Source organism: Neovison vison, chromosome 3, assembly GCF_020171115.1.
Source record: "Neovison vison isolate M4711 chromosome 3, ASM_NN_V1, whole genome shotgun sequence".
Classification (NCBI taxonomy): domain Eukaryota; kingdom Metazoa; phylum Chordata; class Mammalia; order Carnivora; family Mustelidae; genus Neogale; species Neogale vison.
The window spans coordinates 141,228,068-141,250,141 of record NC_058093.1 but is presented as its reverse complement, the minus strand read 5'-3'; the positions used below and the strand labels follow the sequence as shown (position 1 = coordinate 141,250,141).

Sequence of the window (22,074 nt, the reverse complement as noted above, 5' to 3'; positions counted from 1 at the left end):
TCAGCACTAACAAAACCAAAAATCAACAGGTAAAGAGAACAGATTGATGATCATCCCAAATTTATATAATCCCTTTAGCCTATTACAGTATCATTTTATATGTTCAGCGTTGAGTAATTTGTTCTCGCTATTAATGGCAAGGTGACGCAGGGGAAAAAAAATCTAGGGTAAAGACAAAGACACATAACAAAAGCTAGTGGGTCAGGAACAAACCCCAACTTTCTGAAGGCAAAATAAACTATTTTTTAAGGCACCAGAAACCTTTTAGAAAAGTCCTCTATAATCTCAATCCATGCCTCAACTGTTGAGAGAGAGAGAGAACATCCAAACCGCAAGTGCAAAGGGGACAGGTTTTTTTCGGAAGTAGAGTTTTATTGATGGAAGACTTCTACTCATCAGATAATACGAATTATCATTCTGTTACCTGCGCAGAGTAGCCATTGAAGAAGGAGTACCAGAAATGCACCAGAGTGAATGCGAAGTTCTTATAGAAGAAGTAGCGCAGGAACTTGCACATCCGTATGTAGGACCATCGGCCGTGCACCAGCAGCAGCCTCTGCAAGTAGCGGAACTGGGCGAAGGAGTAGTCGCTTGACATGACCGCCTGCATGCCTTCCTGCCCGCTTATGCCGACGCCGATGTGGGCAGCTGCGGGGCAGAGGGAGCACATACGTGAGTCCTAAGCTAATTTTAAGGCGAAACATTGAGGCGATGAAAATGTTTCCACAGCAAAACACAGAAACACATTCATGGAACAATACACGTGAAAACTCCCGCTCACCAGCTCCCTCCCCGCCCCCCAAGCTTCTGAACTCGGAGATACAGGTTGCTCAAAAGAACACACACTGGGGCCTCTAAAGGGTGTTTGTGGAAGGATCTCAGATGGGTGGCGAATTCCATTAGGATTATCTACCCAGCTCGTCAGCCATCCTTCCCACCCACACGGTCAATCTGAGGAGTCCGTGCAGACTGTGCGTCCCTGGTCCCTGTGTCCCTGGCCACCGCTGTGCCGGCTGAGGGCAGATAGATCCTCAGCACGGATGCTACACACTGGGCCTCCCAACCTCCCTGCCACCCTTGTTCTATGGGAAAGGTGGGAAACACATAAAAACCTTACACCACTCAGACTCCCTGGCACTAGTTCTGTTTGTGAATTGGGTTCCATTGTGACGAGCCACTTGAAGTGGAAGTCGATGCGGGCTGGAGCTCAGCACCCCTTCCTTTTTTTTGGCATTTCTGCAGCACAGTTCATATCCTCTCTCCAGCTGCCTGGATGTTGACAGACAAAAGCTGCTCAACTGAAAAGCCCTTCACAGGAGCCTCTAAGCTAGAAGCTCCTCCGGTAAGTGACTGAGATGTTAGAGACTCGTGCTAGCACCTGCTTTCTTCTGTCCATCCAGAGCTCTCATGAGCACCTGGTCCCTTGTATTAATCACTTCCTGCTTAAAGTACCAGCGGGGTCTGGTTCTTGTACTAACCTTGACTGAAAACCCAAGCTGGGGCGATCAGTGTCGCTTTCACACTTTGGAATTAAGATTTGGGCGTATTTGTCTTTGGAATTTTAACCTGTACATTCTTGAGTTGTGGGAGATAATATATACATATATATATATTCCCCCCCCCCGCCCTCCGGAGGGGCAGAGAAGTGAAGAAGTCTAGAAAGAGGGAGAAACCAGAAGCTGGGGTCTTGGTGCAGTTCCAGGTCCTGGTTCTAGCATCTTTCTGAGGCCTGGCTTCTTGGGAGGCACAAAATATATATATATATATATATTTTTTTTTTTTTTTTAAATTTGGGACAGAGAGAGCAGGAGTGCAGAGGAGAGGCAAAGGGAGAAGCAGACTCCCCACTGAGTGGGGGAGCCCGACATGGGCTTGATCCCAGAACCCTGGGATCACAATCTGAGCTGAAGGTAGACAATTAACCAACTGAGCCCCCACGCAGGTGCCCCCATCTTTTTTATCTTTTTAAAATAAATATATTTTTGTCTTGAGCTTACTTTAGTTGTTCTCTAATATTTGCAATCAAAAGTATTTTAACAAAGATAATATTAAACTTTCAGCATTTAATTATGGCCTACCATGACCTTAAGAGGCACAGTTTTTTCCTGGGAAAGGTTCCAGAATGGATAAAAATGAAAGTCAATTTTTATCTGTTTTTCCAAAAGTTGAATTATGAACTTTATCTAGGTCTTAAAAGACATGGAAGTAAAGATGTACTGACATCAATTAGAGAACATGTGTTGGAGAACACAGTGTATTTTTGCTTAGACCTGAGAGCGACTGCCAACTCAGGAGGGTTTCCAACTGAAAGACGCTCCCAAAATCTTGCCATGGTGGCAGAATACAAGGTCTGGCAAATTCAAAGCAACACAGTGACTTGGCCAAACCTAAGTTTTCAGCAGCACTTTGCCATTCTAAAAAATGGAATAAATTGCATGTCTCAGTCAATATTTATGATTTCTTTCAAAACACATAAATAATTCTTATGACTAGTCATGGTTGCCAAACTGCCCTTTCCTCCCAAACCGTGGCCTTCTTTCCTGAACAAGCAACAAAGGGAAATACGCAGATGTCCTGGGGCCAGGGAGGAGGAATGCCGGCTGCAGGCCCTGATGTCCAGCCCAGCCTTTTTGCTGAGCACACCAAGGACAGTATGTGAAATGAACACGGCCACAGCTCACAGGGGATTCAAGGCAACTGAACAGATGGACTTTGTAAGGCCACACTTTTTTTCCCCCTGTGATCTAAATATAGACACCTGGATTTTCCTGAAGCTTCAAAAATGTAATTTCAGATGCCTCACTGGTAGGCTGCTTCATAGCTGCTTAACAAACCCGTCATGTCCTCATGCTTTTCTGCCTCTGTCTCCCCTCTCATGCTGCTTGTTCCTCCTTAGGGTGTTAGATCTTCTTAGGGCACCAGCCAGCAGACCTCTTCCAGCCCAAGAGAAGGAGAGAGGGCAGGCAGCCCTGGAGAGTCCTTGCGTCCATATGGCGGATTTCGATTCCCTCCACGTCCACTGGGCTACACTACTAAACGTGGAGCATGCTAACAAATGGCCAGATTTTTGGACATTTAAATTTCACTGTACTTCCTTTAAGCAAATATCATTTCTGCATACCATTTTTTATGCAGACGAAAGTGATGCCAGTTTTTCTAAAGTACAAAAAAGCACTATCAGTACTTGGACTTCTGAGGAGACCTGCGTTTCTTTGATTTTCATCCCAAATGGAAAATGAACTAGAACCGGCTGTAGGGGCAAGAAATTGATAGCATTTGGAGCAAGAATGCCAGTCCTATGCTAGGGTGAACACATGCAGAACACAGCGGAGAGAAATGACAACTAGCGGTAGCCACAGACATACACATGATAAAGAAGACATACGTCACATAGCTGACTCCTGTTGAGGAAGATAAAGTTGGAATTTCTTAGTATAGATCGAGAAGGAGGAGGAGGAGACTCTAAGAAAAGAAAAAGACACGAATTACAAAATAGGCTGACTTAAGCCTAGTTATACATTATGCAGTTAAAGTAGCCAGCATAACAGGACATGTGTGGTCATGTAACAAACGGTTCATCTTAATCATACCACAAAACTGGAAGGGACATCAAAGATAATATTGTTTTTTAAAACCAACCCAGGATTCAGACATGTTGATGAGGGTTTGGTTCTGCACACTTTACTACGAGCACAACGTATTTCTGCGTGATAGGACTCGGTTCTTCAATTTTGAAGACCGAGGCTGCCCCAACCAGCGAAACGACCCCTGACCCTCTTCTAGGAAGGTCAGGAGGCTCGTGAGAGCATGTTGGAGCTTTGCTTCAGTGCCACGTATGTTACCCTGGTCACCCAGTTTGCCAAGAGCAAGAAGAAAGCCCTAGAAAAAGATGCTCAGAGGGAAAAAAAAAAAATGCTCTGAAAATCCAAGAGAATTCACTCCAAGCTCAGCAGAGATTTTTGCAAAAGTATTAAATAGCAGGATTTTTTTAAATAAGCCTTAAGGAAATACGGAGAAGTAGCAAGAGAAGGAAAACAAATCCACATGTATGTAAAAGAGGGCAACAAATAAGGCTCAGTTCCCCCATCTGGAGCTCATCTTCCACTTGGCACTTCCCAAGTGGCACTGTCCTCCCTGCTCTCTCCTCCTGGGTAGCCTGAGCTTCCTGAGGGCAGGGTCATAGGTGTCGTCGTCATGCGGAAAGGCCTTTGTCAGGCATCTTCTTTATGAAAGCCTAAGCAGCGACAGTCAGAAAGACTACCCCCCCCCCCAAACATCCCTGCCATTGCTTCTCTCTGGCAGCTCCGGTGGCACCGGCTGTGGGCAAGACTCACTTTTGATCATGTTTACATCGTTGGCCCCGTCTCCGATCGCCAGCGTGATGGCCTTCTTGTACCTCTTCACCAGGTCCACCACCATCGCCTTCTGCTTGGGGGTGACCCGGCAGCAGATGACCGCGCTGCACTCACAGGCCAGGTCGACGAAGTTCTTCTGCCGCTGCTCTTTCCTAGCTTCCAGACGCCGCTTACTCTGCGTCCGCAGGCGGCGCTCTTCTTCTGTCCTTGGGAACTTCAGCTTCAGAATCTTACTTCTCTTGGTCTTCTTCTCCAGAAGAATCTCATTCTGGGTGGAATCAGAGGATTACAACCATTTGCGTTTTTATTTCAAGAGTGTCATTCCCAAGACCTTAATCATGTGATGGTTCTTGGGTTACATCATGGATGATACTGTTTTGACTATAAAACCTATTTACTATAAAATTTAGAAAATACAAAAATGTACAAAGAAGAAAATTAAAATGACTCATTGATTGATGAGGCAGGGATAACCACTATCACCAGTGTCATATAATTCCCTTTGTAGATCATATAATATTAATTCTCAAATGGGAAGTTTCCCATTCATTTGCAGGCTAACAGATTTTTAGGTTGGCAGTTAATATCGGAAACCATCTCAAATCAGTCCACAATGAACTGCTTTAGTTTAATCCAGAGGTATAGATATAGTAATGATACGTACCAGCCAAGAACCAGTGATTATCAAGGCACGGTTTTCACCAGATGGAAAAAAAGGTTCATGCACCGGGGGTACAAATTTTGCATAGACGCCACCTCTATTCCTCTGGTTTTCCATCCTTGTGTGAAGAAGAGCACTGGGGAGAAAGAAATTTCAGTGTTTTAAGAGTACAAGACTATAAACTAGCCCTTGACTGTGAGATATTTTGGATAAATAATCTTTCTAAACCTGTGATTTTAAAAAACACACAAAATTTATCATAACTATTTCTACTACGTATACAGTTCAGTAGAATTAAGTATATTCACTTGGCTTTGTAACCAATCTCCAGAACCTTTTCATCTTTCAAAACTGAAAACTCTATACCAATTAACTAACTCCCCATTTCCCCCCTTTCCTGGTCCCTACTACTTTATTTTCTGTTTCTGTGAATTTGACCACTCTAGATAACTCCTACAAGTGAATCATACCGTATTTGGGTTTTGTTTTGTTTTGTTTTTGCAATTGGCTTATTTCACTGTGTTCAAGGTTCATTCCTATTGTAGCACATGTTAGAATTTCCTTCCTCTTTAAGACTATCCCATTGCATGGCTATACTACATTTTGTTTATCCATTCATCCCTCCATCAATGGGAATTTGGGTTGCTTCTACTTTTGGCTATTGTCACTAGTGCTGCTATGGACTTGGTAGAAAATCTCTCTCTTTGAGTTCTAGCTTTCAATTCTTTGCGATATATATCCACAAGCAGGATTGCTGGATCATACGGTAATTCTATTTGTGATTTTTCTGAGGAATCATGATACTGTTTTCCATAGTAACTGCACCACTTTATTTCCTACCAATAGTGCACAAGGGTTCTAATTCTCACATGCTTGCCCACATTTGTTATTTTTTGCTTGTTGTTGTTTTTAGGGTTTTTTGTTATTATTGTCGTTGTTTTAAAGATTTTGTTTATTTAAAAGAGTGAGACAGAGATAGTGAGAGAGGGCACAGGCAGGGAGAAGAGAAGAGAATCAGGCTCCCTGATGAGCAGGGAGCCCGACGTGGGGCTCGATCCCAGGGCCCTGGGATCGTGACCTGAGTTGAAGGCAGACGCTTAACTGAGCCACCCAGGCACCCTGCCTTGTTTTTGTCTTTTTTTTTTTTTTTTTTAAAGATTTTATTTATTTGTCAGAGAGAGAGAGGGAGAGAGAGCGAGCACAGGCAGAGGCAGGAGCAGGCTCCCTGCCAAGCAAGGAGCCCGATGTGGGACTCGATCCCAGGACGCTGGGATCATGACCTGAGCCGAAGGCAGCTGCTTAACCAACTGAGCCACCCAGGCGTCCCCCTTGTTTTTGTCTTGATAGGAGCCGTCCTAAAAGGGTATATACCATGATAGCTTATGCTGGCTTTAATTTGCATTTCCCTAATGTTTAGTGTGTTGAGCATCATTTCATATGCTTGGTGGCCATTGGTATATCCTCTTTGGAGAAAAATCTATTCAAGTCCTTTACCCATTTTTAAATCTGATGACATAATCTCATTAAGTCTTAATTCCTCCCTCTGTGGGGCACCGTGTGCTTGGTGCTTTGTTATCTGCCAAAGACAGCTCACAGAAGACACAGCTGAAAATGTGTTCACAAGCAATGGGAGAAGGCAGGCAATCTTGATCTGAATTTTAATACCTGGCGTGAACCCCCCGTGTATCATAAACAGTGGTTACTAGTTGGCAAGAAGCAGCTTACTCCCACATAAAATTATGTTTGCTTCTGAGAAATTCTCAGGGCTTTCTATCAACAAGTAATTGAGAAGAGAAGACTACATATACTACATTCATGTGAAAGAAAAATGAGTTATGGAGCTTGGGAGTGGAAGGGTCCACAAAGATCTCACCCAGACTCTTCCCTTACAAGTAAGAGACAGGAGGTGATTGACCTGCACCAAAATGATAGGAAGATGGCAATGCAAACTCAGGTCTCCGTACTCTCAGGCCAGAGCTTTCCCCATGACACACACACAGCCACTGTTCTCCACCTTAGCACTACTATGTCTCGGGGCCGGGGACAGTGTGGCTGTCCGCTGTATCATCGGATGTTCAGCAGCATCCCTGGCCCCTACCCCGCCCCCCGCATTATGACAACTAAAGATGTCTCCGGACATTGCCAAACGTTCCCTGGAAGGCAGAATCACCCCTGGTTGAGAACCAGTACCCTAGAGGATTAGGTATCTATTACTTTTTTTTCTACATTAACTGTTCATTTTCAAGTTGAAATTAAGGAGTTATCAAGACAAATCACTAAAAGGCTGGAAGAGAAAAAACGGGAAGTTTCCCATCCAAACCATTATATAGGAATCACCCTTTCAGGAAGCATCTACAGAGAAAGATGGAGTCAGCCCTCTAGGAAGTAAACCTAACTAACAGCAGGCTCACAAAATTTGCTACTTGCATAGATTTTTACCTTCTAATTTAGCTCAGGGCCCAATTTTCAACACTTGAGAAAGAGAGACCCAAACTCTATTAAGGCCCCCATCTATGACCATCTGGCCATTAGCCAAATCACTTGAAACCAAGAAACTTCTTACGTAAACGTATTAGTATTTATTTGTCTATCCCTATTTTTTTTTAAAGCTAAAAAGCACAAAGAGGCATGGTTTCTGCAAACAGAACTGATCTATTTAGATGTTAGAGCTACCTGATTTTGTCTAATTTAGCCTAGCGCCCAGTATCCTGGAACAGCTCACAAAAGCTCCAGCACCATCATTAGAAAGAAGACTAACCACAACCATCAACTCCCTCATCAACTCATCACTTCTCAGCCTTTGGGCTAAGCTCAAGCTTAAGTCCCACATCATCCTACTAGACTAGGCACGTGTGTCTGCCCACAGCTTCTGGCCTTGGGACAGCCTGGGAGAGGTGTTGTAAGGAAATGATTTGAGAAATAAATATAGCTGTCAAGATAGCACCGCCCAAGAACTTGTGCAACACACTCTCAGCTTTTTAACAGGACACAGCTTTTCCTGATGCCTTTCCAGGTCCGCTGTGCCCCTGGGTTCTCAAGGGTTCAGGAGAAGCTATGCTCTCAAGTTATCCCACGTCATCCAGACAAGTCTAGAGGTACATCTCATCCAAGCAAAATTGTGGCTTTCTTTCCTTCTGTATTTCTTTCAAAATTATAATTCTTAGAAAAGGCAGCACATGGAGAGAATTCAGATTAATTGGCTAGTAACATCTTGATCTCTTTTTTTTGTTTGTTTTTTGGTCAGCAGGTAAGCACGGAGGACTCCCCAAGGAATGGAGAGAAATGGCCCCTGAAAGAGTAAATAAAGGCTCCAAGCTCCCCTAACTCTAAAGTCTGCACAAAATAAGGTCAAATCATGATAACTTGGAACTACCTGGGTTCTCCTGCTTCATTTAAATGTGAGGAAAGCTGTCTGAGGGGACAGTCAGCTCCCATTTCTCTCCATCTGCCATGTCTACTGCCTCTAGTTTTGCCTTTACTTACTTTATATCTTCCCCATAGCAGATAGTGGTGTCTTCGGTCAGAAGTTCACATGCAAATCCTATATTTTCAGCAGTTTCTACAACAGAAAAATATTAAGTGAGGGTACGTGTTGTAGTGAGTGCTGTGTATTATGTAAGACTGATGAATCACAGACCTGCATCCCTGAAACAGGTATATAATATATAGCATTATATGTTAATAAAAAATAAAAATACAAAAAAAAATCTAAAAATAAATAAAATTTAAAAATTAAGTGTTGTTCCAATTGATGAATGATGGACTTTAGCTAGTAATGAGACTTCTTTTCAAGTCATGAAATAGATTCAAGCCAGTATGCTCTTTTTTCTGTGATAAAATAAGTGAAGCCAAAGTCTTGTTTGAGATGTTTTCAGTTATAAAAAGAACTGTATCATCAAACACATGAACTGGTTATTTAATAAATCAGTGTTCACTGAAATACTAAGCAGTCAGTTCCTGTGGTTTAATCATTCTGTTATAGAAGAAAAGAGAACTATTTCCACAAACTTTTACACAGGGCTCCTACTCGAGATCCCCCCCTTTTTTCCATTACCACCCATTGTTATTTGTTTAAGGTCAGGACTTCCCTTAGCTTATCAGAGTGTACAACCCATTAACAACATAAGGTAAGAGAAATTATCCAATTTTCCACAGGAGGCTTATGGAGTGAGGAAGGAATGCCAAACAACTCCTTGTTGAGCTCTGGATTTAAAAGATAAGATCATCCCTTGGATATAAAATTTTAATCATTTTAAAGCAATAAAATGGGTCAGAAAACTGAAGTAGTTGATCAGCATTCTGTATTGTTCCATTCTGCGTCCAACATAATGGCAGAGTGCTGGGGAGGGCAGAAGGGACAAAAGAGATGGTCCTTTCATCAGAGGAGCTCACCTCTGGCTGGGGACATAAGACTGATCCCAGTCAGCATGGTCTACCCAGGAGCTCAATGATAAGACATAAACTCTGCTACTGAGGGGGTTTCCAGAAGGATGCTGTCCGAGAGAACTGGGGTAATGGAGAAGGTTTTCTTAAAGAAACGGACAGTGTTTGTGCAGGATGGAAAGTCTGAGAAAGTCATCTTGGGCAAGGGAAATAGGAGCTATGAATATTTAATGAATTAACAGAGATGCTTCCCCACAAGCGGAATTACCCTTTTTGTCTCCAGTGAGTACCCAGATCTTAATGTCGGCCTTTGCGAGTTTTGAAATGGTTTCTGGGACTCCATCCTGGAGCTTGTCTTCAATTGCTGTTGCTCCCAGTAGCTGGAATGTACATTAAAAAAAAAAAAAAAAAAAAGGAATTAGCGAATAAGCTCAAATGTTCTGTAATTGCAATCTGCCGACCTGTAACCAGAAGAAGGGCTAATTATACCCCCTAGTCGGTGCTCCGATGGGGCAGACGGCCAGCAGGGACTGGGAAGGCTGCGGTGTTTCGCACTCACCGAAACCCAAAACAGTCAAAAATTTTTTTCTTAGTTTACCAAGATAAAAACCTAAGTATAAAATTAAGGACATTAAAAATACACTTTCATTGTCTACATACTGCCTCAATGGACACAAGCCACTTCCTTTCACTAAAGGTCGATACTAGCTCTTTGTGGAACATCTCCTTCTAACCTAAACTCTCCAGGCAGTAAGTGTTCAATTTTGAGAAATTTCACTCAAAAAAATGGTATGTTTTTCTTGTTTCAAGGTTTTGCAAAATAAAAATCATTTCAGTGATTCTCAAAATGTAATGAATATGTGCTGGTTGGTTATGTAAAAATCATAATGCATTTTAATGAGTGATACAAAAATAACAGAATCTAATTAGACTCTCCATGTTTTCTGTCTTTTGGTTTCTCATAATGGCAATTTCTATGTTGCCTGCTGAACAAAAGAAACTCAAATGACCTAGTTCCATTGTACCCATTTGAAATGCTAAAGTTAGAATTCTATTTCAAGCATGAGATTAAAAATATAACTAAACTTAATAAAACATCCTATTCTCTTTAGAATATCGAGTTGGGAAGGTTAAGACTCACAATTAAGTCTTTTTCAATCTCTTCATACACTTTATCCAGAGCTTCATCTCGGTTGGTGGAAACTAAACTGGCAGCGATAAACTTTTTGTTCCATTCTTCATACTCTTTTTCTTCAATTTCCTTGTAGCAAAGGCACAGAGTTCTAAGAGTCTCGCTTGCAAAGATCTATCCAAAAGATAATCCATCCAACAAACGATAGTTAATTTTATGTAATTCAAGATCGACTTTTTTGAAGTTATACAGTAAGAATTTAAAAAGAGGTCATGAAAGATAACGAATTCTGAATAAATACATTCTGTGGATGAGATTAAACAAATACTAAGTATTTCCAGTATTCTAAGTATTCCCAGGATCCTATCTGTAGTTCCCAAATTAGTTAAAGAGAAAAGTATAGATTTCTTCTACATCAAGTCACTAGAGTGAAGAAAACTTTTTCTTATAACGACTCAGAAAATAACAGATGAGGGAGCTGCCTTGGGGAGTGGACTGATGTCGTAAACACAGACCTGACAATTTTATAACTTGTTCCCATAAACTGTTACGAGCCGAATCAGCTGTGAACTCTCAACCAAGCATTGTTTCCTCAAGCCAATTCTGAAATACCTGAACCCCTGTTAAAGGTGAGATAAAACATTTAAATGAAAGAGTGTCTGGAAAATTTAATCATGGTGAATACATTTAAGCTATTTTAAACAGCTCAAGTGTGAGTCAGTAAAAATGCTTTATTACTTCACAGCAGCATCTTGTCTAGCCAAGATGGCGGAATTAGTTCCCCCAACTGACTGTTTACTTTCAAAGATTCTTTGGAAGGTTGTGTATCTGTTTGATTAAATTGCCATTGTTCATATCCTCATGAGAAATTATCCATTGTAACTGCTTTGACAACCTATCTTAACTTAAAATGCGATCCCAAGAAGTAACATATACAGGCTTCTTCCTGAAGGACCTTTGGCTGGTCCCAAAACTCAACCGGACCCTTAAAGAGAAGAAACTACCCTTTACTAAGCACTTACTAAATGCTGGGAATTGTGCAAAATGCTTTCCCTTGCAACAACCTTCCTTGGTAGGAATTATCTTCTTCCTCTTCCTCTTTCACATGGGCAACTAATGCTTCAGTGAAACACAACTGTTTCCCAAGAACACAAAACAAAAAGGCAGGACTGGGATACCAGGACCGATGGATGTCCTCCGTACCTCATTGCCATCATTGATAGAACCAAAACAGTAAGAGGATTGGTAGGCAATTCCAAGGGCAGCATTTCCAGAAGCATTCTGAATTAACTGCAATTATCACTGGACTAAGTTCACACTCCCCCCAGGTAACAAATCTGAAGTAATGAAGACCAAACTGATTTACTGACAAACACCTCGAACTCAATTATCCACCTCATTGCTTTGTCATGCCCCATCGTCCATGAATGCTCTTTTCTTCATCGTACACTAGGAGGCTGGTGGAATTCCTGGAGCCCACACAGATATTAAGACCACAGCTTGCTATGGTTACGTAGCTTGCTCAAGGTCACTGGAAGCGAGACCAGTCATTACCCTAGAACAGCCCTGCAGATGCTGCCAACCTGGGTGCTGGAAAGGACAGCATGGCCATGTCCCAGAAGTCAGCAGCAGGGCAGACCCAGAACCGGCCTGCCGTATTCCTACATTCATGCCGTTTCCACACAGCTACACCGAGACAAGGGAAGGGCCAAGAGTTAACACAGAACTTTCAATTGATCTTACAAGAGAGTATCAGAAAGGGGTTTGCAATCAGTGGCATAAAGGGTAAGGGTGGGACTTACATCCAGGGCGTCCTGTGTCTCCTGCTTTGTTGGATTCATCTGATGTAACCGTTCGTAAATCACCGTGTCAGCCCCTTTACAGTAAAGCCTGATACTGCCTTCGGGGGTTCTTACTAACAGCAAGAGAAGGAAAAGCAAATAACAAAGGTGGGTTTGATTTTGTAATAGAAAACCACATTTATAAAGCTAATATGAAAGTTAGTCTGCTAATAATTCACCATTAATTTAAAATCATGAATGTGCCTGGAAAAACTTCACTCTCAACAAACTTGGCCAGCCACCACCTACATATAACGTAAGAGGGACATAAAAAGATTCCTTTTTTCAGCTCAGTTTTTCATATTCTTACTTAGTTTCGCAGCAAGTAATTGACTGATTCCCAACTGTGTGCCAGATTCCCAACTGTGTTCTAGTTTCTTCCACGATGCCTTCTTTGTCTATACCGCAGGAATCTTTCTTTTACACATAAACCCGTAACGTTGACTGCCTTTAATACTCAGACCATAACATGACTTCCTGTGACCATTTTTCTTTGATTTTTGGATCTGTGTGGTAATAATAGTGTGTGCCCTCATCGTTAACTAGGATTTTGAATTCTTCAAGGTAAAGGTTAAGCATGGTAATTGGTCTAGATCAGTGCTAAGGCACACAGAAAGCATTCAGTAAAATGTGCCTAATCAGCATTCAGTAGACAGTTGAAGTTATATATTTTTACTGGTTAAAAATTCAGTCTCAGAGCACCTGGGTGGCTCAGTGGGTTAAAGCCTCTGCCTTTGGCTCAAGTCATGATCCCAGGGTCTTGGGATCGAGCCCCGAATCGGGCTCTCTGCTCCACAGAGAGCCTGCTTCCTCCTCTCTCTCTGCCTGCCTCTGCCTACTTGTGATCTCTGTCAAATAAATAAATAAAATTAAAAAAAAAAATTCAGTCTCAGAGTAGAGAAGTCTCAGACACTTTGAGCGATCAAAGCCAACATCACTAGTAATCACGGGCCTCCAGATATGATATGCTGGGAAGGATGGAGCACCAGTCCGCGGACTCCTCCTGCCAACAGTGCATAACCTGAATTCAGTCATGAGGTTGTATCGGACAGATCCAAATCAGAGACTTTCTACAAACTAATGGGCCTGTGCTTTTCAAAAATGTCAATGTATGGAAGAAAAAAATTGAGAAATTGTAAATCAAAGGAGACTGGAGTTAACAGTCCCCTAATGCCCTATGCAATCTAGGATCTTGAATCAGGAAGGAAGGAAGGAAAAAGGGAAGAAGAAGGGAAGGGAGGGAAGGCGGGGAAAATATTTTCTGGTAAAATCAGAAAACATCCTGTAGATTAGATAATAATATTGTTTCATGTTAAATTTCCTGATTCGGATCATTTTATTTATATCTAAATAAAATGTTCTTATTCATTGGACATAGCTACTTAAGTATTTAGGGAAAAGGAGCATCAGCTCTACAGTTTACTCTCAAATGGTTCAGGAAACAAGAACCTGTGTATGACGAAAATGATGAAGGCCATGTGGCCAATGCTAGTAGTTGGCAGATATGGAAGAGAATATAAGAATTTTTTTAAACCATTCCTGCAGTCTTTCTGTAAATCTGAAATTGTTATAAATTATGAACTTAAAGCTTCCAATATTGGGAAGCAGTCATCCTCTCCACTTGGTGGCCTGTTGTCCTGTGCCTGGACTGGAGGTACACTCTTGCTTCCTAAGCACAGCCTTGCTTTTCTCTGAACCCCTCTCTTGCCGCCTCTCCCTTCCCTGACCCCAAATGCAGAGCAGAAGTGCTCCGAGGGCCTCACAAAATAACAACGCGTGTGTGGCTTGACCACCCACCGTGTTCCCACCCTCGAGTCAGCACCTGGTGGCTCATTTCGTGGAAGAAGGCCAACATTTGCAAGATTCAGATATACTGCAGGTGTCCCTTTGAGTGATGGCCACCAACCAGAATGCCGAGGAAAAAAACAGGTTTCAACTAAGTCCGTGGCAATTTCCCAGGAGCCAAGTGGTTCATTCACTGCCCGTATTATTCTGGGGTCATTAAATTAAATGTGCAGAAGGCAGCATCTAGGGCGCCGGAGTGGCTCAGTTAGTTAAGCAACTGCCTTCATCTCAGGTCATGATCCTGGAGTCCCAGAATCGAGTCCTTCATTCGGGCTCCCTGTTCCATGGGGAATCTGCTTCTCCCTCTGACCTTCTCCCCTCTTACACTCTCTCTCACTCTCTAACAAATAAAATCTTTAAAAAAAAAAAAAAAGGCAGCATCTAAATGATCGATAGAAGGGCACCTGGGTGGTTCAGTCGTTAAGCGTCTGCTTTTGGTCAGGTCATGATCCCAAGGTCCTGGGATCGAGACCCGCATCAGGCTCCCTGCTCAGTGGGGAGTCTGCTTCTTCCTCTCCCTCTCCCCCTGCTTGTGTTCCCTCTCTCACTGTCTCGCTCTCTGTCAAATAACTGAATAAAATCTAAAATAATAATAATAATAAATGAGTGATACACAGACACACTCTTGAAGGAGACCTACCAATAATAGACATTCGCTTCCGGTCACTGTTGAAGTCCAAAATGGCAAGAACATCGTAAGTCCTCTCAGTTCCCAACTCACTGATGGTGATGGTGTTCTGGGTCCTCGCGAGGAAGGCAAAGCCAAAGTTCCGGGCCGCGTTCACTAGAGCACCTTCGTCAGGAGAGGCCGCCTGGTAGTTGAGCTGACCTAACAGAGAAAACCAGGGAAGCTGTAAAGCCAGATGCAGAACTCACCACCCCGAGGTCACAGCTGGCGTTCACGTCGGGGGTAAGGATGTAGCGCAAAGCCCAAAACATCCCCAAGAAAACAAACCGCTAATTCTTTTTTTTTGGGGGGGGGGTTGATTTATTATTTTTATTTTTTTATTAACATGTAATGTATTATTAGCCCCAGGGGTACAGGTCTGTGAATCGTCAGGCTTACACACTTCACAGCCCTCACCATAGCACATACCCTCCCCAATGTCCATAACCCTACCCCCCTCTCCCCACCCCCCCCCCCCCCCCCACCCCCGCAACCCTCAGTTTGTTTTGTGAGATTAAGAGTCTATTATGGTTTGTCTCCCTCCGGATCCCCTCTTGTTTCGCTTATTCTTTTCCTACCCCCACAAACCCCCCACGTTGCAGCTCCACTTCCTCACATCAGGGAGATCATATGATAGTTGTCTTTCTCTGATTTACTTCAAATCGCTAATTCTTAAGAAGTATGCCAACATTAACATTTAAGGTTTTTATTTCTAATTATAAACAGTAACATAAACTAGAAGTAAAACAAAACAACTGGCGAGGAATAGGGGAAAGGATCCTATAATCTCACCATCTGGAGGAAAAACAACACTATCGACACTGTGTTACAATTCTTTCCAGTCCTTCTGAAAATGCCTATTTCGGTAATAGTTTCTATCATATTGAACGTACATTTACAACCTGGTTACTTAAACCTTATATCTGGAGCATGTTAACATAGCTTTAAAGATTCTTTCTAAACATTATTTTATTTTTTTTTTTAAAGATTTTATTTATTTATTTGAGAGAGAGAGACAGTGAGAGAGAGCATGAGCGAGGAGAAGGTCAGAGAGCGAAGCAGACTCCCCATGGAGCTGGGAGCCTGATGTGGGACTCGATCCCGGGACTCCAGGATCACGCCCTGAGCCGAAGGCAGTCGTCCAACCAACTGAGCCACCCAGGCGTCCCCTTTCTAAACATTATTTTAATGAATGTGAACATGTCACTATTTTCCAATTATAGGCACTTAGCTTATTTCCAAGTTTTTCTGTTCTCAAAAATAACATCGTAATAACTATTTGGTCTGTGTGCAGAGTTTTGCTGACTATTTTCTAAAGATAGCTTCCCAGGAGTGAAAATACACTGCTAAAGAATTCTGATAATTTTTAAGTCAGTTGGGAAATATTACTCATTTATTTTCTAGAAGGATTATACCCTTTATCGTCCCTCTGGAAGAGCATGCTTACATCACCACAGCCATATTCCCATACTAAAAAAAAAAAGGAAAAAAAACCCTCAAAATTCATCCATCTGTTCCATCGCCTGATGTTTAAAGTTAATTAATGGAAAGCTGCCTTCAGCTCATAAGCACACTTCGACAAGTGGGATAAATCTCACCACGTTGCGCCAAAAAAGGCAGACATGCAAGTCTACGTGCTGTGACTGCACTTGTACCGACCACAAAACCAACAAAGCTAACCCAGGCTGTGCCAAGTCAGGACTGGTTAGTTCTCTCGGAGGGGCCCTGGCTGGAAGGGACACAAGGGTACTTCTGCGGGACTCGTAATGTTCTGTGTTTTAAAAATCTGGGTGTTCATGATACGGGAAGATTAGTTGGTGAAAAAAACTCAGCCATATGCTTGTCTCCATATACATGTTGTACTTCGGCAAAAAGTTGAAAAAGATTTTCCATTTTCTTTTTTAAGATTTTTACGTATTTGAGAGTGAGAGAGAGAGATCATGAGCGGCGGGGAAGGGTGGAGGGAGCCGCAGACTCCCCACGGAGCAGGGAGCCCGACGCGGGGCTCGACCCCAGGAGCCTCGGATCGTGACCTAAGCGAAAGGCAGACACTTCACGAACTGAGCCACCCAGGCACCCCGCCATTTTTCTACTTCAGTTATTCTGCCTCAAAGCAGAAAGGAAAGTACTTGTACGGTGAGGTGAATTTTCACAGAAAAAGGCATTTCGTTTCCCTCCATGGTTTGAGCAGGATGCAGACCATGGAGGGATGGGCAGCTTTTTATACCATCGTCCACCAGGAAGGGGAGGACGCTCCGGGGTGAATAAGCTATGGGGACGGTGACACCTCCATACCCCGCTCCCCCACACCCACCGCCCCGACACTCATCCCCACACACACCCGCTTCCCCCTCACACCCACCCCTCTACACACCTGTTCACATGGCTCACCCTAATAAATCCATATCTATAAATTCCCAATTAGTAAGATGACACTTTAGATTTTCTGTTCACCCAGAAAGTCGTATACCAGAAGTTACGAACATACACACTGAATCCATCCGTTCCAGACACACACACACACACACACACACACACTCCCGAAGGCAAATATTTGACCAGAGCTAAACAAGCAGCAGTGGGGACACAACCCCTCCCTTGGGCCAGTGTGGCTGACACCCTGTTGTACGGTGCTGATGGCAAGCTTATTTCCAGCAGGAAAAAAAAGCAATGAAGTGATAAAAGGTGCTCAAGTTCCCATGACTAGGACAACCCTCTCTGGAACAAGCACTGATACTGTTATCATTACCCAAATCCGCCCCCCTTCCATGTGGTTCTCATAATGGGGTCACAGAAGTGCTCACAAGTAGAGACAGGAAGGAACTCCAGGAGCTGCTCCAAACTCCAGCTTGATGTTTGCAGGAAGAAACTGGGACAAAAAATATCCTTCAGGAACCATTTCCAAAGAGAACTCCTTATTTACTGTACAGTTGGAGGCAACCAGAGAGATACTCTGTTCTTTCAGAAACTAATTTGTGGACCATGAAACCCGCACAGATAAAAAGATTCTCCAACCACAAATCACATCTTGGCAAGTCTGCCACCAGAGCTTTCTCTGGCAGGTTCCAACCCTGAAACAAGGGACCTCTCTGATGACCCCCTCAACAACCTCACCCCCTGCAAAGCCTTGCTGAATGTCTCCTCCATTCAGGACTTCCTGGTCCTTCCCACAGACCCCACCCACACCCAGGCCCACAGCGCATCCAGACTTCACAAAGAAAAGGCCTCCAAGCCTCCCACACTCGGCTTGCACACAGCTCTGCGGGAAGTAGGAATCAAAGGTGGCCCTGGGGTTCCTGCCCACTCCCCCAACACCTCCTCCTCCAGGTTATTCAAGTGCTAATCGAGGTCCTGCTGGGAATGGATTTTACAGGTGTCATTAAGGTCCAAATCAGTTGACCTCAAGATAGGAAGAGTATTCCCAACCTAATCAGGTCAGACCTTAAAAGGGACAGGGCTTTTCCTGGAGAAAGATCGGAAAGATGGAAGGGGTTCCATGGAAGGGAGATTCTTGTTTCCTGGCTTTGAAGACAGTAGGGGCCACGTGGCCAGGAAGAAAGGAGGTCTGTAGGAGCAGGGAAGGAAGACCTCCATCCTTTATGGAAAACAGAGTCCTGCACTCTTCCCCATGAGCTTGGAGGAGGACTTGGGAGCTCCAGATGAGCACATGGCCTGACCCTGATGTTAGGGAGATCTCCAGCAGGGAGCCCTGGCATGCCATGCCCAGACTTCTGACCTACAGGACTAGCAGCTCATGAATGTGTGTTTCTAGCTACTGAGTTACAGTCACTCACCACAGAGCAACAGAATACCAAAGCTGCCTCTCCAAGCTCTGTCCCCAGGTACCTCCACAGGGACCCCACACTCGAGTCACACAGACCGCCACTGAGCTAGTCTGATGCCTACAGCAACATGTGTGAAAGGACTGCCTCCCTCTCCCGTTGATGTGATGCGTGATGTGAAGACTGACCAGTCTCCAGTATTCCTACAGAAGAGAGAAAATGCAAGAGCAGAAGCAAAGGCGCCCAGCAGGCGGGACTGCCAGAGGACTCAACCAGAAGGGGTCTTACTTGACCTGCTGCGTGGGTCAGGCAGGTCCATGGGCCTTCTGGGGCTGGATTATCAATCACAGCAGGAGGAGCGGTTCCCAAGGTCCTTCCAAGGGACCCTTTCAAGGTACTTCACATATCAAACCCCTACCAATTTCTCTTCCAGCCTCCTGCACCTAGACATCCAGCTGTACTTTATTTGTGGTAACTGACAGCAACTGCCCATCATGGACTGTGTGAAAGAAGTTTCCTCGAGACGTACAACTCCTGGCCTCAGTGGACAGTGGGACAAAGAGCTGCGCAACATTCGGCTGGAAGGACACACTGGGTCGTGAACTCCACTCAACTCCAGCCTTCCACCTGCCAACGCGGAGGACGCTGCTGCTGGGACCCAAGACCCGGGTCTGTATCCTGTGCTGTGGCAGCCACCCAGATGGGGCCGGCCCATCTCTAGCAGAACAGGGCTCTTCCCGTAATATCCCGGGGAGGAGAAAAGAACATATAGGCCGTAAGACTGAAGGATGTTTGCCCACGTCAGCTGGTCAGTTCTCAAAATAACCACCACACTTTAAAAGGGGGGGGGGCAGAATAATGTTACTAATGAGTCAAGACCTAAGAGAACCATGTTGCTTAGAAACATCACAGTGGATCCTTACTACATGAATAAAATGTGCTCGGCTAGAAACAGACCTTGACCAGCGTGTTGGTTACTTACGACCTGGTGAGAGTCCCTGTCTTCCCCCACTTTGCCCGCTAACAGGCTTCCCTGTATCTGTCCCCATTTGAATTCTGCGGTTATCTCCCTTTACTGCACCCTGAGAGCCAGCCTTAGAATGGGTTTCTTTGAAATCTGCTGGAAGTAGTGCCTGGAACTTGTACACATTCAGCTTTTTTCTGCATATTCCTTCCCCCGGGAGAGTTCATATTTGCCACACGTGAGGTTGCAAGGTCAGAAAACAGAAAGGCCCCGTCCTCTGCCGCACTGACCTAAGGGGAGGCTGGACAAGCAGACCGTGCTTCACTGCAGAAGTGCCAAAAGGGTTGCTTTTGCACTTCCAATAATGCACAGGTATATTTATATAATTTACTGTAATGTCTGTGTGTGAAAAAATGGCTAGCTTTCACTGACACGGGACCAAGTTGCTGCAACAAAGCTGGCACAGCTGTATTTAGGAAATCTGCAAAGCGGGGTTCCTGGATGCCTCAGTCATTCAGTGTCTGCCTCCGGCTCAGGTTGTGATCCCAGGGTCCTGGGATCGAGCCCCACATTGGCTCCCAGTCAGCAGGGAGCCTGCTTCTCCCTCTGTCCCTGCCCTACTCATGTGTACTCACTCACTCTCCCTCTCTCAACTAAATAAAAATCTTAAAAAAAAAAAAAAGAAAAGAAAAGAAACAAACAAACAAAGAAAAGAAAAAAGAATTCTGCAAAGGAACCTACAAGTCAGCTTTGCTGGCTCCCATGCAAATACACATTAATTATGCTCCTTCCCATGAAAAAGGCACCTTATGTGAGCCCAGGCTCTGGTGGATCTGAATCCAGAAAATAGATTCTCTCTGAAATTATTTTGTAGCAAGATTGTTCAAGTTCAAAGTCCCCTTACGATCCAGATAAGGCTTGACTTTTCACTCTCAATAAATGTCAAGTAATAGCAGGGAGGGAAGACTGGGATTCTTCCAGTAATAATGCAAGAGTCCATCATTTCTGTTAGCGATAAGATTTCCCTTGCAAAGCGATAAACACATCTGGAGCCGTACTGTGAAGCAGATGTGCATTTTCAGAGCCTGAGAGCTGGTTTCCTATCTTGCCGCCTCCTACACCATCGGGGTGAGGGCTTGCTGATGTTCACTGAGTAAAAGACACGCGTCCGGTACTTATATGCACGTGAGTGCTGACCGTGAGTTACCTGCGGACGAGAACACTGTTCCCCGTGTCCGAGATGCCAGAGACACACTCACCGTCCAGACGTTCCACCATGACCGTGTGGCAGACCGCAAGCAGGAAGAAAAACTGGCGGACTTCTGACTCTTTCCCCGACTGGATTTGCTCAATGAGATAGTGGTCATGAAACGCAAGCTTCCCATCGGCAAACGGATTCCAACTAAAGTCGACTTGCTGAGAGAAGTAGAGGGAAGAAACGGACATGAGAGTCTGAAAATGTGCACGTGGGTTTCACAAAGAGCGCCGCTTGTCTTTGGGGCCAAGTCTGATCTGGAAAAGTGATCTTGGGATTTTTAACACACTCTTCAGTGTCAAGAGGCTCACGCCCATCTTAAAACAGAAAGACACCCTGTGGTGGGTTTGAATGGCGTCCCCCAAAAAGATTCGTGGAAATCCTGACCCTGGTAGCTGTGAGGACGACCTTATTTGGAAATAAGGTCTTTGCAGATGGAATCGAGTTCCGATGAGGTCCTCCTACTGGATGACGGGGGACACTAATCCAGTGACTAGCGTCTTTGCAAGAGGAGGGAAATTGGGACGCAGACACGCAGATGCCCACGGAGACTGTCACGGGATGACGGAAGCACATATTTTAGGATCGGGTCTGTAAGCCAAGGAATGGCAAGGACCGCAGGCCACCACCAGAAGCTAGGAAGAAGCAAGGGAGGATTCTTCTCTAGGACCTCAGAGGGAGCCTGGCCCTGCTGGGAGCTTGATTTCAGACTTGGGGCCTCCAGAGCCGTGAGAGAACGAACTTCTGTTGTTTTCAAACCCCCATTCCATGGTACTTTGTTTCAGCCATCAAGGGCAAATGCACACCCCTGAACCCTTCCCAAGGTGAAAGGACTCACCTCGATCTTGCTGTGGCTGTTTTGCGAAGCATCCCGATGGTCTCCTGAGGAGCAAACAGGACACAAGAAATGGAGTCTCCTCCCGTGTACGGAGGTCCCGCCCCACCTTGCTTTAGTTCTATGGGTTTCAGCCTGTTTCTGGACAGCCTTCAAGTTTAGAACGATTTTCGCATTTTTCCAGAGTTGTGAAAACAAGAGAACCTAACGAGAAAATCTGATGCCAACGATATACAGCCTGCAAAGGCTCAAATGCTTTCTACTTGGCTCTTTACCCAAGAAGTTTGCTGACCCCCACCCGGGAACCCCCCCATCCCGAGGTTCAAATACTGGTGCCTCTGTCCTTCCACACGG

General features: G+C 44.3%; 1 protein-coding gene across 1 annotated transcript in view; it reads right to left on the bottom strand.

Moving 5' to 3' along the window:
• ATP8B1 (ATPase phospholipid transporting 8B1) overlaps positions 1–22,074 on the bottom strand; it is a 124,694-nt gene that overhangs the window by 6,256 nt on the left and 96,364 nt on the right. The window contains exons 14-23 of the mRNA XM_044242898.1: positions 21,724–21,767; positions 20,890–21,046; positions 14,858–15,046; positions 12,334–12,446; positions 10,541–10,705; positions 9,668–9,779; positions 8,500–8,575; positions 5,020–5,152; positions 4,335–4,623; positions 425–648 (exon numbers count right to left, since the gene is read on the bottom strand). Coding sequence (XP_044098833.1) covers positions 425–648; positions 4,335–4,623; positions 5,020–5,152; positions 8,500–8,575; positions 9,668–9,779; positions 10,541–10,705; positions 12,334–12,446; positions 14,858–15,046; positions 20,890–21,046; positions 21,724–21,767 — 1,502 coding nt within the window. The remainder of the gene's footprint in view (positions 1–424; positions 649–4,334; positions 4,624–5,019; positions 5,153–8,499; positions 8,576–9,667; positions 9,780–10,540; positions 10,706–12,333; positions 12,447–14,857; positions 15,047–20,889; positions 21,047–21,723; positions 21,768–22,074) is intronic.